The 19,585-nt window shown below is 44.5% G+C and overlaps 1 protein-coding gene across 1 annotated transcript in view; it reads right to left on the bottom strand.

The window, feature by feature from the left end:
• Window positions 1–19,585, bottom strand: part of gfra1b (gdnf family receptor alpha 1b) — a 248,195-nt gene that overhangs the window by 16,809 nt on the left and 211,801 nt on the right. The window contains exons 5-7 of the mRNA XM_068052971.1: window positions 17,521–17,630; window positions 14,956–15,090; window positions 13,509–13,696 (exon numbers count right to left, since the gene is read on the bottom strand). Of these exons, the coding sequence (XP_067909072.1) occupies window positions 13,509–13,696; window positions 14,956–15,090; window positions 17,521–17,630 (433 nt within the window). The remainder of the gene's footprint in view (window positions 1–13,508; window positions 13,697–14,955; window positions 15,091–17,520; window positions 17,631–19,585) is intronic.

A 19,585-nucleotide genomic window follows, 5' to 3' on the forward strand; every position in this document is an offset into this window, starting at 1 on the left:
CTACACTAGGGGCAATTTACAATTGCCAATTTACCTATCAACCTGCAAGTCTTTGGCTGTGGGAGGAAACCGGAGTACCTGGCGAAAACCCACGTGGTCACAGTGAGAACTTGCAAACTCCGCACAGGCAGTACCCAGAATCAAACTCGGGTTGCTGGAGCTGTGAGGCTACGGTGCTAATTTGCTGTCCTCCAGTCCTCTGGCACCTCTCCTGTGGCCACAGAGGATTTGAAAATTTGTGGCAGAGCCCCTGCTATCTCCTCCCTTGCCTCACGTAACAGCCTGGGATACATGTCATCTGGGCCTGGGGATTTATCCACTTTTAAACCCACTAAAACAGCTAATACTTAACATAGAAAATAGGAGCAGGAGTAGGTCATTCTGTCCTTCGAGCCTGCTCCACCATTCATTATGATCATGGCTGATCATCCAACTCAGTAGCCTGTTCCCGCTTTCGCCCCATATCCTTTGATGCCTTTAGACCCAAGAGCTATATCTAATTCCTTCTTGAAAATATACAATGTTTTGGCCTCAACTGCTTTCTGTGGTAATGAATTCCACAGGCTCACCACTCTCTGGGTGAAGAAATTTCTCCTCATCTCAGTCCTGAGAGGTTTACCCCATATCCTTTGACTATGACCCCTGGATCTGGACTCCCCCACCATTGGGAACATCCTTCCTGCATCTACCCTGTCAAGTCCTGTTCGAATTTTATAGGTTTCTATGATATTTCCCCTCACTCTTCTGAACGCCAGCGAATATAATCCTAACCAACTCAATCTCTCCTCAAACGTCAGTCCCACCATCCAGGAATCAGACTGCTAAACCTTCGCTGCACTCCCTCCATAGCAAGAATATCCTTCCTCAGATAAGGAGACCAAAACTGCACACAATATTCCAGGTGTGGCCACACCAAGGCCCTGTAGAATTGCAGCAAGATATCCCTGCTCCTGTACGCGAATCCTCTCGCTATGTAGGCCAACATACCATTTGCCTTTTTTACCGCCTGTTGCACCTGCATGCTTACCTTCAGCGACTGGTGTACGAGAACACCCAGGTCTCGCTGCATATTCCCCTCTCTCAGTTTATAGCCATTCAGATAATAATCTGTCTTCCTGTTTTTGCTACCAAAGTGGATAACCTCACTTTTATCCACATTATACTGCGTCTGCCATGCATTAGCCCACTCACTCAACTTGTCCAAATCACACTGAAGCCTCTCTGCATCCTCCTCACAACTCACCCTCCCACCCAGTTTTGTGTCATCTGCAAATTTGGAGATATTACATTTAGTTCCCTCATCTAAATCATTAATGTATATTGTGAATAGCTGGGGTCCTAGCACCGATCCCCACGGTACCCCACTAGTCACTGCCTGCCATTCGGAAAAAGACCCATTTATCCCTACTCTTTGTTTCCTGTCCGCCAACCAATTTTCTGTCCATCGCAATACACTACCCCCAATCCCATGCGCTTTAATGTTACATGCTAACCTCTAATGTGGGACTTTGTCGAAAGCCTTCTGAAAGTCCAAATAAGCCACATCCACTGGCTCCCCCTCATCAACTCTACTAGTTACATCCTCAGAGAATTCTAGTAGATTTGTCGAGCATGATTTCCCTTTCGTAAATCCATGCTGACTCTGCCCAATTCTACCACTGTTCTCTAAGTGCTCTGCTATAAAATCTTAGATAATAGACGCTAGAATTTTCCCCACTACCGATGTCAGGCTGACTGGTCTATAATTCCCTGCTTTCTCTCTGCATCCCTTTTTAAATAGTGGGGTTACATTAGCTATCCTCCAATCTGTAGGAACTGTTCCAGAGTCTATGGAATCTTGGAAGATGACCACCAATGCATCCACTATTTCTAGCACCACTTCCTTAAATACTCTGGGATGCATACCATCAGGCCCTGGGGATTTTAGATAGAGGATCTGGATCGGCGCAGGCTTGGAGGGCCAAAGGGCCTGTTCCTGTGCTGTAATTTTTTTTGTTCTTTGTTCTTGTTCTATTGGCCTTCAATCCCATCAATTTCCCCAACAACATTTCTCAACTAATACTGATTTCTTTCAGTTCCTCTCTCTCACTAAGCCCTGTGTTCCCAAACATTTCTGGTATGATATTTGTGTCCTCCTTTGTGAAGACAGAACCAAAGTATGCATTTAGTTGGTCAGCCATTTCTTTATTCCCCATAATAAATTCCCCTGTTTCTGACTGTAAAGGACCTACATTTGTCTTCATCAATCTTTTTCTTATCACATCCCTTTCAATGCTAATATGTTCAAGTATATCACAATCCCCCTCCCTGATCTCTACACCTCCATTGTCCTTCTCCATAATGAACACAGATGCAAAGTAATCATTTAAAACCTCACCTACGTCCTCCGGCTCCACACACAGATTGCCACTTCGGTCCCTAATGGGTCCCCCTCTTTCTCTGGTTATCCTCTTGCCCTTAGTATACTTATACAACGCCTTAGGATTTTCCTTTATCTTGCCCGCCAGTGTTTTTTCATGTCCCCTCTTCATTCTCCTAATTACTTTTTTTAGTACCCCCTACACTTTCTATACTCTAGTGCCTCCGCTGTTTTCAGCACTCCGAATCTGCCATAGGCCTCCTTTTTTTTCCTGATCCAATCCTCTATATCCCTTGACATCCAGGGTTCCCTGGTCTTGTTGGTCCTACCCTTCACCTTAACGGTTACATGTTGCCTCTGAACCCTCACTATTTCCTCTTTGAATGACTCCCACTGGTCTCATGTAGACTTTCCTACAAGTAGCTGCTGCCAGTCCACTCTGGCCAGATCTTGTTTTATCATATTGAAATCGGCCTTCCCCCAATTCAGTATCTTTATTTCTGGCCCATCTTTGTCCTTTTCCATAACTACCTTAACTCTTACAGAGTTATGGTCACTATCCCAGAAATGCTCCCCCACTGACACTTCTAACACTTGTCCAGCTTCATTCCCTAGGATTAGGTCCAGTACCGCCCCTTCTCTTGTAGGACTTTCTACTTACTGGCTCAAAAAGCTCTCCTGTATGCATTTTAAGAATTCTGTCCCCTTTAAGCCTTTTACACTAAGACTATCCCAGTTGATATTAGGTAAGTTGAAATCCCCTACTATTATTACCTTATTATTTTTACACCTCTCTGAGATTTGCCTACATATCTGCTCCTCTATCTCTCCCTGACTGTTTGGAGGCCTGTAGTACACTCCCAGCCAAGTGATTGCCTCCTTTTTGTTTTTAAGTTCTACCCATATGGCCTCATTTGAAGAACCTTCTACGATATCATCCCTCCTTACTGCAGTAATTAACTCCTTGATCAACAGTGCAATGCCGCCGCCTCTTTTATCCCCTCCCCTGTCACACCTGAAGATTCTGTACCCTGGAATATTGAGCTGCCAGTCCTGCCCCTCCCTCAACCATATCTCTGTGATAGCAACAATATCATAACCCCATGTGCTAATCAATACCCTCAATTCATCTGTCTTACTAGTAAGACTCCTTGCATTAAAATAGGTGCAATCCAGCCTTGCATTTTCCCTTGTGCCTTAACAGGTCTATATTTACTCTGCTTTCCAGACTGACTCAGTTTCTCTTCTATATTTGACAGCAGCAACCCCTACTGTACCTCCACTCTGTATCCCATTCCCCTGCCAAAAAGAGGGTTACCCCCCCTCCAACAGCACTTGCAAATGTCCCAGCAAGGATGTTGGTGCCGTTCCGGTTCAGGTGCAACCTGTCCAATTTGTACAGGTCCCATCTTTGCCAGAAAGAGACCCAGTGATCCAGGAAATTAAAGCCCTCCCTCCTGCACCATCTCTTCATCCACGCATTCATCTGTTCTATCCTTCTATTCCTATACTCACTAGCACGTGGCACCGGGAGTAATCCAGAGATTACAACCTTTGAGGTCCTGCTTTTTAATCTGCTACCTAGCTCTCTAAATTCTTGTTGCAGGACCTCCTCCCTCTTTTTACTTATTTTGTTGGTACCAATGTGCACCACGACCTCTGACTGTTCACCCTCCCCCTTCAGAATGTCCTGCAGCCGCTCCGTGACATCCTTGACCCTAGCACCAGGGAGGCAACATACCATCCTGGAGTCACGTTTGCAGCCACAGAAACGCCTATCTGTACCCCTTATGATAGAATCCCCTATTACTATAGCTCTTCCACTCCTTTTCCTTCCCTGCTGTGCAGCAGAGCCATCTGTGGTGCCACGAACTTGGCTGTCGCTGCTTTTCCCTGGGAGGCCATCCCCCCCAACAGTATCCGAAGCGGTATATCTGTTTGAGAGGGGGATGGCCACAGGGGACTCCTGCACTACCTGCCTGTGGCTACTACTCCACCTGGTGGTCAGCATACCTGGCAGGAGGTCGTAGTCAGGGCCAGTGCTGTCCCCCATATGCACAAGACTTGGGAACAGATGCAGCAGATGGCCGACCTTAAGGAAACTGTTGTAATAACGTAACCCAACAGTGTCAGGGAAGAAACCCTAAACTCTCACACATATACCATGTAGGGACTTAAAAAATCAGAACCATAGAAAATAGACTATTTTGTTCCTTTGGGGTGATTTAAGCTCTTGCTTATCAGTGGGAAAGGAATGGGGGCGAAGTTAAAATGGAATGGCCCCATTTGCAGCTGATCTGTGATTTTAATGATACTGTATTTGGCGGGAGATGAGGCTCCCACTGAACTCTGGCGGTAGCTACACGAATAAATTGAGGTCCTATGATTTGCATGGGAATCCAATGGAATTTTAACTGGCTCCTGAGCAGGGTGCTCACCATGACCAACTCGCCATGTGAGGCTGTGAACCCTTTGATTAGAATTGAGAGTCATTGAAAACAGAAGATCATGCAAGTTCAACTTCCTGTGTTCAAAGTAAACTAGTTACATCAGCAGTGAATGGCACTGAAATAAAAACAGCCAAAGCAAGGGCGGCACAGTGGCGCAGTGGTTAGCACCGCAGCCTCACAGCTCCAGGGACCCGGGTTCGATTCCTGGTACTGTCTGTGTGGAGTTTGCAAGTTCTCCCTGTGTCTGCGTGGGTTTTCTCTGGGTGCTCTGGTTTCCTCCCACAAGCCAAAAGACTTGCAGGTTGATAGGTAAATTGGCCATTATAAATTGTCACTAGTATAGGTAGGTGGTAGGGAAATATAGGAACAGGTGGGGATGTTTGGTAGGAATATGGGATTAGTGTAGGATTAGTATAAATGGGTGGTTGATGTTCGGCACAGACTCGGTGGGCCGAAGGGCCTGTTTCAGTGCTGTATCTCTAATCAAGTGTTTTCCCACTGGCATATATGACTGAAATGAAACAGTGCAGATCAACCCTTTGGATTACTGAATGTCTTTTGGAATTTGCACATTTGTTATCTTCTGCTGGCAGCTTTCTCCTTATATCAGTAAGCAGCCCCAATTTTTATCCTCCCGCCACTGGCTAGTTGCCATTTTCTGCTGTAAAGTTAAAATCTGCTGGGCCTCCAACCCATACTCTCGCTCCAACAAACTTCCCACTGTGAGTTAAAAACATCCCTATTTTGTCTTATTCGGAAGCAGAGAGTGCGAGCGAGTGATGAGCTGGGAAGGTCAGTTTCAACTTAAACTTAATTTGCCTTTTGTTTTCGGCGGACCAGGGGGCTGCTGGGTAAGTGAAAACCTATATATTTGGGCCGTTTCTGAACCCGAGACACTACACGTGTAGTGTCTCCCACCTGCCCTCCTCCTCTAACCAAAAAAAAAGGACTCGGTGGTGTGTAGATAAGACTTTTTCTATTTCTCTTTTTTTTTTATCGTGTGATTGGTAAAAACTTTTCATTCCTTTTTCATTTATCTAAGTTAAGACTAAGTTAAGCTTTAGATTTAAAATGGCAGGAGATCTCAGACCCGTGTTATGCTCCTCTTGCTCAATGTGGGAGCTCAGGGACACGGTTGATGTCCCTGACTCCTTCACATGCAGGAAGTGTGTCCAGCTGCAGCTCTTGTTAGACTGCATGACTGCTCTGGAGCTGCGGGTGGACTCACTTTGGAGCATCCGCGATGCTGAGGAGGTCGTGGATAGCACGTTTAGTGAATTGGTCACACCGCAGATTAGGATTGCTGAGGGAGAAAGGGAATGGGTGACCAAAAGGCAGAGAAAGAGCAGGAAGGCAGTGCAGGTGTCCCCTGCGGTCATCTCCCTCCAAAACTGGTATACTGTTTTGGATACTGTTGGGGGAGATGGCTCACCAGGGGAAGGCAGCAGTAGCCAGGTTCATGGCACCGTGGCTGGCTCTGCTGTTCGGAAGGGCGGGAAAAAGAGTGGAAGGGCTATAGTCATAGGGGATTCGATTGTAAGGGGAGTAGATAGGCGGTTCTGTGGTCGAAAACGAGACTCCCGAATGGTATGTTGCCTCCCAGGTGCACGGGTCAGGGATGTCTCAGATCGGCTGCAGAACATTCTGAAGGGGGAGGGTGAACAGCCAGTTGTCGTTGTGCACATAGGCACCAATGATATAGGTAAAAAACGGGATGAGGTCCTACAAGCAGAATTTAGGGAGTTAGGAGCCAAGTTAAAAAGTAGGACCTCAGAGGTAGTAATCTCAGGATTGCTACCAGTGCCACGTGATAGTCAGAGTAGAAATGAAAGAATAGTCAGGATGAATGCGTGGCTTGAGAGATGGTGCAGGAGGGAGGGGTTCAGATTTTTGGGACATTGGGACCGGTTCTGGGGGAGGTGGGACTATTACAAATTGGACGGTCTACACCTGGGCCAGACTAGAACCAATGTCCTAGGAGGTGCTTTTGCTAACGCTGTTGGGGAGGGTTTAAACTAATGTGGCAGGGGGATGGGAACCAAATGAGGAGGTCAGTGGACAGTAAGGAGGTAGTAACTAAAGCCTGTAAGGAACTAGATAATGAAGTCAGCGTGACTAAGGGGAAGAGTAGGCAGGGAGCAGATGATATACGCAAAGGGACTGGTGGTCTGAGGTGCATTTGTTTTAATGCAAGAAGTGTAGTAGGTAAGGCAGATGAACTTAGGGCTTGGATTAGTACCTGGGAGTATGATGTTATTGCTATTACTGAGACTTGGTTGAGGGAAGGGCATGATTGGCAACTAAATATCCCAGGATATCGATGCTTCAGGCGGGATAGAGAGGGAGGTAAAAGGGGTGGAGGAGTTGCATTACTGGTCAAAGAGGATATCACAGCTGTGCTGAAGGAGGGCACTATGGAGGACTCGAGCAGTGAGGCAATATGGGCAGAACTCAGAAATAGGAAGGGTGCGGTAACAATGTTGGGGCTGTACTACAGGCCTCCCAACAGCGAGCGTGAGATAGAGGTACAAATATGTAAACAGATTATGGAAAGATGTAGGAGCAACAGGGTGGTGGTGATAGGAGATTTTAATTTTCCTAACATTGACTGGGATTCACTTAGTGTCAGAGGTCTAGATGGAGCAGAATTTGTAAGGAGCATCCAGGAGGGTTTTCTAGAGCAGTATGTAAATAGTCCAACTCGGGAAGGGGCCATACTGGACCTGGTGTTGGGGAATGAGCCCGGCCAGGTGGTTGAAGTTTCAGTAGGGGACTACTTTGGGAATAGTGATCACAATTCCATAAGTTTTAGAATACTCATGGACAAAGATGAGAGTGGTCCGAAAGGAAGAGTGCTAAATTGGGGGAAGGCCAACTAGACCAAAATTCGGCAGGAACTGGGGAATGTAGATTGGGAGCAGCTGTTTGAAAGTAAACCCACATTTGATATGTGGGAGGCTTTTAAAGAGAGGTTGATTAGCGTGCAGGAGAGACATGTTCCTGTGAAAATGAGGGATAGAAATGGCAAGATTAGGGAACCATGGATGACAGGTGAAATTGTGAGACTAGCTAAGAGGAAAAAGGAAGCATACATAAGGTCTAGGCGGCTGAAGAAAGACGAAGCTTTGAAAGAATATCGGGAATGTAGGACCAATCTGAAACGAGGAATTAAGAGGGCTAAAAGGAGTCATGAAATATCTTTAGCAAACAGGGTTAAGGAAAATCCCAAAGCCTTTTATTCATATATAAGGAGCAAGAGGGTAACTAGAGAAAGGATTGGCCCACTCAAGGACAAAGGAGGAAAGTTATGCGTGGAGTCAGAGAAAATGGGTGAGATTCTAAACGAGTACTTTGCATCGGTATTCACCGAGGAGAGGGACATGACGGATGTTGAGGTTAGGGGCAGATGTTTGATTACTCTAGGTCAAGTCGGCATAAGGAGGGAGGAAGTGTTGGGTATTCTAAGAGGCATTAAGGTGGACAAGTCCCCAGGTCCGGATGGGATCTATCCCAGGTTACTGAGGGAAGCGAGAGAGGAAATAGCTGGGGCCTTAACAGATATCTTTGCAGCATCCTTAAACACGGGTGAGGTCCCAGAGGACTGGAGAATTGCTAATGTTGTCCCCTTGTTTAAGAAGGGTAGCAGGGAAAATCCAGGTAATTATAGACCGGTGAGCCTGACGTCAGTGGTAGGGAAGCTGCTGGAGAAGATACTGAGGGATAGGATCTATTCCCATTTGGAAGAAAATGGGCTTATCAGTGATAGGCAACATGGTTTTGTGCAGGGAAGGTCATGTCTTACCAACTTAATAGAATTCTTTGAGGAAGTGACAAAGTTGATTGATGAGGGAAGGGCTGTAGATGTCATATACATGGACTTCAGTAAGGCGTTTGATAAGGTCCCCCATGGTAGGCTGATGGAGAAAGTGAAGTCGCATGGGGTCCAGGGTGTACTAGCTAGATGGATAAAGAACTGGCTGGGCAACAGGAGACGGAGAGTAGCAGTGGAAGGGAGTTTCTCAAAATGGAGACGTGTGACCAGTGGTGTTCCACAGGGATCCGTGCTGGGACCACTGTTGTTTGTGATATACATAAATGATTTGGAGGAAAGTATAGGTGGTCTGATTAGCAAGTTTGCAGACGACACTAAGATTGGTGGAGTAGCAGATAGTGAAGGGGACTGTCAGAGAATACAGCAGAATATAGATAGATTGGAGAGTTGGGCAGAGAAATGGCAGATGGAGTTCAATCAGGGCAAATGCGAGGTGATGCATTTTGGAAGATCCAATTCAAGAGTGAACTATACAGTAAATGGAAAAGTCCTGGGGAAAATTGATGTACAGAGAGATTTGGGTGTTCAGGTCCATTGTTCCCTGAAGGTGGCAACGCAGGTCAATAGAGTGGTCAAGAAGGCATACGGCATGCTTTCCTTCATCGGACGGGGTATTGAGTGCAAGAGTTGGCAGGTCATGTTACAGTTGTATAAGACTTTGGTTCGGCCACATTTGGCATACTGCGTGCAGTTCTGGTTGCCACATTACCAAAAGGATGTAGATGCTTTGGAGAGGGTGCAGAGGAGGTTCACCAGGATGTTGCCTGGTATGGAGGGTGCTAGCTATGAAGAGAGGTTGAGTAGATTAGGATTATTTTCATTAGAAAGACGGAGGTTGAGGGGGGACCTGATAGAGGTGTACAAAATCATGAGAGGTATAGACAGGGTGGATAGCAAGAAGCTTTTTCCCAGAGTGGGGGATTAAATTACTCGGGGTCACGAGTTCAAAGTGAGAGGGGAAAAGTTTAGGGGGGATATGCGTGGAAAGTTCTTTACACAGAGGGTGGTGGGTGCCTGGAACGCGTTGCCAGCGGAGGTGGTAGACACGGGCACGATAGCGTCTTTTAAGATGTATCTAGACAGATATATGAATGGGCAGGAAGCAAAGAGATACAGACCCTTAGAAAATAGGCGACATGTTTAGATAGAGGATCTGGATCGGCGCAGGCTTGGAGGGCCGAAGGGCCTGTTCCTGTGCTGTAATTTTCTTTGTTCTTTGTTCTCTTTGTCTATACTCATTCTTTGCAAAGAGCAATTCAAAAGTAATCTCAATTGCCCTGCTCTCTCCCCATTAGCTCTCATCTTTCTCTTCTTCCAAACTTTATCTACTCTTCCCTTAAAAACTACAATGTCCTCTGTTCATCCATTCCTTGTGACAAAGTATTCTAACAACTCATTGCACAAAAAAATTCTGCTAACCGCTATCCTCACTCTCTTAGTGACCACCAGAGGAAATATCCTTTCCCTGTTCAAGAAAGAGTGAGGCCAAAAAATTCCTTTCATCCTTCAGGAACTCCCGTTATACTCAGTTCATTTGTAACACTCACTGACCGATTTTAACTCTGTGCAATTGGGTGGGTTTTGAATGGTTTAAAATCAGACCCACTGTCACTGGGCAGAATTAATTGCGGGCAGGACTTCCCTCTGAATATCAGGAAATCCAGACTTTAACATAAACTGTCTTACTTGCTGCAGCACATATGCTTAATAAAGCTCACATAATTCTGTGTGAGATACATTAGGCAGGTATTGAAGGATAATGGGAACCCCAAGCAAGGACTGAGTGAGATTGCTGAAGCTGATTTCCTAGCCCCCATTAAACCAATGGTGCTCCATTATTCCAAATGTAACTTCAACAATGCACAATAAAAGGTTAGAACAATGTGTTCCAACATCATGTCAAATAGTCTCAAGATGTAACCTAACATAGGATTAATTAATTCCTCCTTCTACTTAAACAATCACTTTAATCCAAAGAGTAAACTGAGTAAATCTTATTTGATTAGAATAAGCATAACCTGACAGTTCATCATACTTTGTGTTCTCTAAAATACTCCTCACTTTCATTTTCAGTTTGCTGGTCATGTTGTCATTTCTGCTACCAACTTATATGACTCAGTTACCTATTTGCTTTAATAGGGAACTCAAAAGAAGCTTTTATGTGGTTTTAAAGTAAATATTTAACAAGTATTGCAGTCTCTGTGGTGTCTGAGTAGAGATCTTGAAAACATGTCCCTGTTATTTTGTAAGCGTTCTTACTGAAATAAATGAAAATATGCATTCGCACATCATACTCTGTTGGCATCACTGAGCCATCCTTAACAAAATAGAGTATCAGCTGTAGGTGGTGCATGAAGTGTCAGAATTGCCTTTATGTGTGAATATTATTGCTCTGGAGAAGAGATATTGGCATTTTTGCCACTGGTGTGTGCACAACCCAATCGTGCACATTTTGGATTCCACTCAATGCACAATGAGCATTTCAGTCTACTTAATTTACAAGGGAACACACCACTTCAATTCAGCAGCAGTCTTAAGTCTTTTGAGACGTTTGTTTAAATAATTATTTTATTTAATAATAGTATTATTTTACTATTTGTTACCTATTTTTCTTTAACCAGGGTTATAAAGTTACAAAATTTTACCAGCAGCTGGGAGGAGGCCCGCCACATGGGGAGGCCACCCAGCAACACCAAGCGGGGGTTGGCCCTCCTGCTTGGGCAATCTATGGTCCATGGAGAACCGTGGTGGCAAAGACCACCCTGTGCCAACAACACATCTCGCCCTCAACAACCACCCCCCTATCCCCACTTACCTGCAATCCAAAGGCAATCAGGGATGGGCAATAAATGCTGGCCTAGCCAGCGATGCCAACATCCCATGAACGAATAAAAAAAATGTCCAGGGCTCCAGTGCAGCTCCTGGTCCCGGGCCTCCTGCAGTTACCAGCGGTGGCCACTGCTCCCAGTGGCACTGCTGGGACTGCTACAGCTCTTGGAGATGGGATCACCAGTGCTGGGCAGTTAACTAATTGAGCACCTTAAAATGCGGCAGGGGTCCCTCAGAAGGGCCAAGGCGGGGTTCCCCTCTCCTTTCTGGCCTGGTGTTGGGGCCCCGCCGCCTGCATTAAAATCCAGCCTAACATTAGTAAGTCTGATCTCACCAAAAACATTGCTCTTCAACGCTTAATCCCATCCCTTGTCTTGGCTGCATGCTCAGGCTGAGATGACTTCTATATCCTGCTCAACCCTGAGTTGAGCTTTAAATTCCACATTACTCCATCAGCAACATTGTTTATTTTCAACTCCAAAATCAGCCCTCTTCTTTGAAGGCATATAGGGAGAGAGCAGGGAAGTGGGACCAATTGGATACCTCTTTCAAAGAGCCAGCACAGGGGTGATGGATCGAATGCCCCCTTCAGCACTTTAAAAAAAAAAGTGAAAAGATCTCCATTCCCACTTCACTCCTGCCCTGTTGAAGCCCTCAACCATGACTTAGTTCCCTCCTGGCACAACTCCTCCAATGCCTTTCTCATTGTCTTTCCAAGCACCATGCTACATAACTCCACTTCATCCAGAATTTGCCAGCTGCATTCTTTGCCATAGTAAATCCCATTCACCTATCACTCATGCCCTTGCTGACCTCCACTGCCTCCCCAAGCCCCAGTACATTGATTTCAAAATCCTCATTCCTCATGAAAAATCCCTTCATGACCTCACTCCTCTGTTTGAAATCTTTTTGGACCATACGTCTCAAATCTAACTCTTTGGCCATGCCTTCGGCCTTCTCCCTCTTCCTGCGTGGAGATCTGGCGTTTCTCACTTGGTGAAGCAGTGTGGGACATTTTTGCTGTGTTAAAGGCTCTGTAAAAATGTAAATTGTTGGAGTAACGTGGGTCAAACCTAGATTTTGGTTTGAAATAGTAAAGATAGTCATTTCCCTTTCCTGTCTGCTATTTGCTCAACTGTAGAAAAAACTGAAGAATAATTGATATTTGCACCAATGAAGTGCACGCAGTGGTAAAGTAGTTACATTATTTTTAAAGCTGTAATTGTAGTTTTAATACTTACAGTTGCTTGTGTAATTTGATGAATATTTAGTAGAAAATGCTACCTTTTTCTATTTATTTTTCAATTGAATTACATTTCTAGACCACTATTTATTTTTCTTTTAGATGACAACACATAGCTACTAACATTTATACTGCAATTCATATGAAACTGAATGTCACTGAGTATAAATGTTTTATAGTGAATTGGTAGCAAGTAATACATGTTCTACATTTCATTTTCAAATCTTTTTCATCTTATGGGATTCAAAGAATGAATTTGAGTTGCTGGCACTGATAATGTATTCTTATTAAAGAACAATTTTCTTCCTTGAATACTATGAATGCAGGCAATGTGTCCAAACCCTTCTTCGAGTATGTGGCAGGATAAGTGTTTTATTTAATCGAGTTTCAAGTCTCAAAATAACTGTCGCACTGAAATAGAAACAGTTTTGTGACCAACCTGCTCGTCTTAGCCATTGAATTAGTCTTCTGCATAGAAAGTCGTTGCAGCAATCAAGTGGCATTTTTGCTTTTTGTCTTAATACACAGTCGTAGCAAAAAAATACTGTCGGCAACAGATCAATGTGGCTTGACAATGTCAGCTGCAATGCTAATACGACTGCCAATTAAATCTGACAGGACAAGTTGACAGGTTATCTAATGTCTTGTATTAGACATCTAAGGTTTTAAGCCATAGATGTGAGGATGCCACGTCATGCTGAAGAATCAGGGCTTTTTAAAATTTCCTTGCCATGTTTACCCTTGATAATCATGTAGCCGTTCCTTGGTTTCTGGAGAGTTACAGTAATCCCTTACCTGTAAATTTGCACATATAGGAAGAACACTGTCATCACCTGCTGTGTCAATTTCATTGACATAGCTCACTGACTTAGAATTAGGTTGTGGTGTGTAATCTTGTTTGGATGATGCTGTGGTCTGCACAGGAGGCATTAACTGCCAAACATTCACATCAGTGCCATTACCAAATGCTTGTATGGCATTTTCTGTAGAATTAAACAAAGAACAAGAAAACAAATTACAGAAGATTGTCGAGGCGAGATATTTTAAGTGCTCTACAAATAATACCATTTATTTGAATTAAACCCTAATTAAAATATAAAAAATATCAATGTGTTTTAATAATTGTAGACATCACCAAATTACACATTACTGATGTTGTTCCATAAAACATTGATGGGACCAAGCAACAGAGTTGGTGTTCTTTGCCTACATTTGCCCCTCCCCCAAATTTTCTGGTCTCCTTCATCTGAAGTATTAAACAAGATTGGAGGTGAACTACATTCCATTTTGTCTCACCAATGGAGATGGTGGATTTTGTTGGGATCATTATTGGCAGGCCTCCAATACCTCACCCAAATGGTCATTCTTTGTACATATTCAGCCATCGCAGCTAAGCCAAGCCTTGTTCCCATCCCACGTTCACACATTCATACTTTCCAACAAGTCACTGGATAATGATCAGGAGCAAAATCACTGGGCAATTCTTTCTCTCTCTAACACAGGGATACTGAAATCAATTATAGCATCCCACCATGTTGACATTGGCATAAACCGGGGTCAGAATTGGGACCTTCCTGACTGTATAGTTCAGTGCTCATTCTGTATGCATTTATCCATCGACCAAAAAGAGGGACTCATATTGGTATCAAAAAATCTGAAAAAAGCTTAAAAATCAATGATGTCATATTTTTTGACACATTGCCGAATGATTAAGTTGAGATTTATTTGAGAGAAATAAAACCCACTGAAACCATGTACTGTAGTTATAAAATGCTGCCAGACCTGCTGAGTGGTTCCAGCATTTCTTGTTTTTATTTCAGATTTCCAGCATCCACAGTATTTTGCTTTTATTACATGTATTGTAGTTATTTGATATATAGGTAAATAGATATGCATATAAATACTTTATATATCTATCTCAAATAATAGATGCAATATCTATGTATATTTATGTTCTGATTCTGGTTTTGTGCATGTAGGTATGTGTTGTACATTAGAGTATAGATTGATGAATGATGCTTGGTCTCATTGTTTAGGGGCAAACTTCATAAAGGATACAGTCCACCAGGAGCATTTCCGTCCAGAAGAATTGAAAAGTTGTAATACTTTCCAAAAAATTAGACAACATAATATAAAATTTGTGTATGGATGTGTCACCACATACAGTAGAGAGATGAAGTTAAATATAATTATTATATCTACAAAATCTATAAATCTGACTGTTGTAGACAGCTGAACTTACTGAAGCATCTGTTGTCCTTAAAGAAATTGTGGAACTCATCGCACTCTTCCTTTTGGTTTCCACTTCCATTACAAGTACACCATGGTGCCACACTGATGCCAGTGGAGTCAATGTAGTTTGGGGTGATGACAGTTCCTGTCAAGAGATGCCAAAATCAGATTTAACGATCATTCATTTAACCATACACAAAGTGTTATTTATTCTCAGATAAAAAAACTTTGGCTGTCACATCATAGTTACTAGAAAGGAAATATAATGTTCAAAAATAGCAAGAAATTGCTCATCCATTACTGCTTGTCGCTTTTCAGAGTGAAGCATCAGTAGACCCAAACAAGATAAAAGGCAGCTTTATGGAAAATTGGATAAGCCATCTCTCAAGCATTGTCATTCAGTAATGGTTCTATGTTGAAAGTATAAGCAAAGTCTTAACATAGACATGGGTTATACAAATTATAACACGGAAATGGCCATTCAGCCCAACCAGTTCATGTCAGTGTTTACTTTGCCTGTGAGCAAATAGTTCTAATCACATTTACCCACCCTGTGATGAGGTCATTGCAAAGACAGTGGGCAAGATTTTGAGCCTCCACCAGGGCTGGGAACGGAGGCAGGAGCTAAAAATAGACCCCCCCCCCCAGCCAGCGTGTCAGTTCTCCGCCTCCATCCCACCCCGGGCCATTTTCCTGGGGGTGTGTTTGGGGGGGGGGGGGGGGGGGCGATGGCAAAGGGCAGGTAACCAATTCAGCTTGTTAACTGTCACTTTTAAGGCCAATTAAAGGAGGCTGACTAGGATTTTCCAGTCAGCCTCCAGGTTCCCACAGCCAGCAGGGGCCAGTTTAGGTGATTGGAGGCAGTGGCCTGGCAGCAGTGCTCCAGGCAGGCCTAAAGACCCTCCCTGCCAGCTTGAGTGCCGCTGCGGTCACAAGGTGCCCTGTAGAGGAACATCACCACCACCACAACCCCAACTGTCACGGTGGTGGCCTGGCAGGAAAAGCCATTTTGTAATTTAAATTTTAAAAAGTTGGAGAGAAGGGACGTATTCTTGAAGTGCTCTCTCCCTCACTTACCTTCCATTTCAGCCTGTTGTTGCTTTCATGCTGTAAGGCCTCTGATTGGCCCTTCAGCTTTGAAAGCCTGCCCACCATCCTTAATTGGCCGGTGAGCCTGCTCTCTCGCCACTAATTGGTTGCCCAGGGGATAATCACAGTGAGAGACTGCTTTCCACACAGTGTGGCTTTCTGACCCATATTTCAGCCTGACAGCGGGGTTCAGAAGCCCACAGGGAAAATCCTGCCCGACGTTTCCACCTGTGGGGGAGGCTGAATCTATGGGCTATCAATATAAGATCATCACTAATAAATTCATTAGGGCATTCAGGAGAAACTTTTTTACCCAAAGTGTGCTGAGAATGTGGAACTTGCAACTACAAGGAATATTTGAGGCAAATAGTATAGATGATTTTAAGGGGAAGCGAGATAAGCACACGAGGAAGAGAGGAATAGATGGATATGCTGATACAGTTAGATGACGAGTGGGGGGAGGAGGTTTGTGTGGAACATAAACAGCAACATGGACTATTTGGGCTGAATGGCCTATTTCTATGCTGCAGACTCAATATAATTCTATGTAATGCTCACATATCTCTTCAAACACTTTTCCTTCATCTGCTATCCAATCTGATCTTGAACATTAGAATTGGGCAAGCTTCAAAAACGGCGGGGCACACGCACAAGATTTACTTTGCAGAAATATCGTGGCGGCTCATTTACATGGATGGGGCGGACCACCACCCCACCCCTGATGTGGGAGGGGGTGGGTGCTCCAGCAACGGCGGCTGGCGCCACCATGCAGGTGCCATTTTTAAAGGGCTTCAAGCCCTTCCAATTCATTGACATTTTTAAAGTTATACGGAGTGTGGTTTAAAAATGAAAAGCTTATTAAATGTTACGATACCCTCTCCCACCCCCCGCCCCCCCACAACCAATATTAAACAAATTCTTACTTGTCCTCCCCCCCCCACAAAAAAACTTACTTTTTGGTCCTGACACCCCCCCCCCCCCCCCCCCCCCACAAAGTTTGTAAACTTTGAACCTTATCCCTTCCCAACACCCCCTAGACCAATCAGAAAGGTTTAACCCCGCTCCCTCCCCCCCCCCCCGCACTGAAAACTTACCTCTTTGCCCCTCCCCTCCAGCAGATCTGAAGGTGCGGGAGTCCCAGCAACTGGCTGGAATATGGCAGTGGGAAGGCCAACAGGAGCAGGTAGGTGATTAATTCATTAATTAACATATTTAAATCCGGCTCCTGTTGCCGAGCAGTGGTGGAGGCGGGGGGCTGCCATGAGGCCTCGCCACCGCTGGTAATATGGAGTGGGGCCTTCCCAGCGTCAAGGCACTTGGCGGGCCTCTCCTGGAGGTATTTTCCGGGTCCACCCCGCGACGTCTCCCGACGCTGGGGGCCCAGTAAAATTCGCTCCATTGTTTCTGCTGCAGTCACTAACCCTGGAATTGAATTCCAAAGCTTCACAACTGTGCAAGGAAGTTTGCCCTCTGTTCTAAATCTCACCTATGAGTCCCGAGTAAGCAAGCAAACAGGCTGCATAGTTCTGCTTTAAGCAGCCACTCATCGAACGAGGTTCTGGCTGACAGTTTGTGATGAAATCTGCAAGCCGTGATCTGTTAAAAGAAAAACAAATAAAGTGAACCGTTATATTATCACATGTGCACTCAAACAGGAGAAGTGTTTTGTAGTGGCACAGCAGTATTTAGATGTTGAATATATAATTTCTTATGCTATTGTTCAAAAAATCTTTCCAGTGAGATTCACTTCTCATTAATATACGTGCTTCTATGATATGACAAATATCATCCCTAATTCAAAACAGCATCTTTAAAAAAAAAACACAGTAGAATTGATATTAACATCCCCCACCCCATGACAGGTAGGAGAGGGTGCGGGGATTAAGAATTAAAAACCGCAACCCCAACCTGCCGTGTGTGCCCCCATTTTTACAGTGGTGGGTTCCATGGCATGTCAGTCACCTACTCTCAAGAGCTGGAACAATTCTTTGTAGTGTTTACATCAGGTTCCCATAGTGCAGTTGGCAGCCTGAATCAAGTTGAACACTTGGGTTTGGGAAACCTGCCAGCTAAAGGGACTTGGGGGGCAGCCGGATCAAGCAACTAAGTGTTGTTCCAGCACTACTTGTGAGCCAGGAGGATCACGAATGCTCCCCCAGTCCACAAGTGAAGCTTCTGCGGATTGTGATGTCTTCGCACTACTACAATTGGCCAACAACCCCCACCATGCCCTGATTGCCTCATGGCCTCCTGATTGCCATGCTCCAATCCCCAATCTTTTCTGATTGCCAGGCACCATCCCCAACAGTTCCTGGCTGAGACCTTCTGCCGCAGTCTTTCTCGCCAGACAGGCAGGCAACCTACCAATCTGGCCGGCTGCAAGGCAGGAAACTGAATTTTAAAAAATGATAATGAAGACCTTCACATTTCCAGGATTTCCGGAAATTGCCCCCTGCAACTCTGCTACTGTGCTTCCCCATAAATATCAGGGACAGCATCTTTGTAGTATGCACCTCTCTATAATATGGTATCTGTATAGCTCCCAAAGGCATATAAGAGCGAATCTAAGGTATTCAGAAATTAATAGCTTTTATGCTTCAAATAAATATTTTATCACTGAAATAAATGAAAACTATCTGTTGTTAAACTTTCAACTGAGAACTAATTAATTATCCATTTATATAAAGGTCTGCACAGAATCCACAACACTTCGGAATTCACACTTTAATATGCCAGAAATATAAAAAAAGAGAAAGAGGCATTATGTTTTTTATGACCTGGAGCTGGAATTTATAATCTGAAAATTTCCCCCCACCAAAAGCAATTAAACTCATATTTGCTTTCGGACATATTGGACTAATTGCAATGGGGAATATCCTAAGCGTCTCCATCTCTTTATATCTCTCTCCTTTAAGATGCTCCTTAAAACCTACCTCTTTGACCAAGCTTTGGGTCATCAGTTCTAATGTCTCCATTTGTGGCTCGATGTTAAATTTTGTTTGATAATGCTCCTGTGAAATGCCTTGTGACGTTTTACTATGTTATTGGTGCTATATACATGCAAGTTATCATTGGGAATATGTGAGCAGTGGCCTTAAATGAACACGACAGGCTGGGATTTTATTTTCCCACCACCGGGAGTGACGGTGAGCAAAAAAATGGCGGCCATGCTGTTGTGATCTAGCGCACGATGGCTCGTTATAATATGCAGGGCAGCCGTGCCGCAATCATGTGGTGGGGGCGGCATCGGCGACGCCGTCAACGGCGCTGCCTGTTTCTGTTCAGGCGTGGCGTCATTTTTAAAGGGCTGCCAGGCCTGCGTTGACAGATGAAAGTTGACCCCTCCCCTCCACAACTGCAACAGAAAATAAAGTTTGACTCATCCCCACCACCCCCCCCCCCCCAACTACACCAGAAAAACCCTGGTTACCCCTTTTCCATCCGAAATATACTAAGTGCAGAGTTGACCCCCTTCACCCCCCCACAACTGACTTAGGTACAGAGTTCAACCCTTGCCCCCATCCCAATACACTGACAATGCAGAGTTGACC

Source organism: Heterodontus francisci, chromosome 20 (assembly GCF_036365525.1).
Source record: "Heterodontus francisci isolate sHetFra1 chromosome 20, sHetFra1.hap1, whole genome shotgun sequence".
Taxonomy (NCBI): Eukaryota; Metazoa; Chordata; class Chondrichthyes; order Heterodontiformes; family Heterodontidae; genus Heterodontus; species Heterodontus francisci.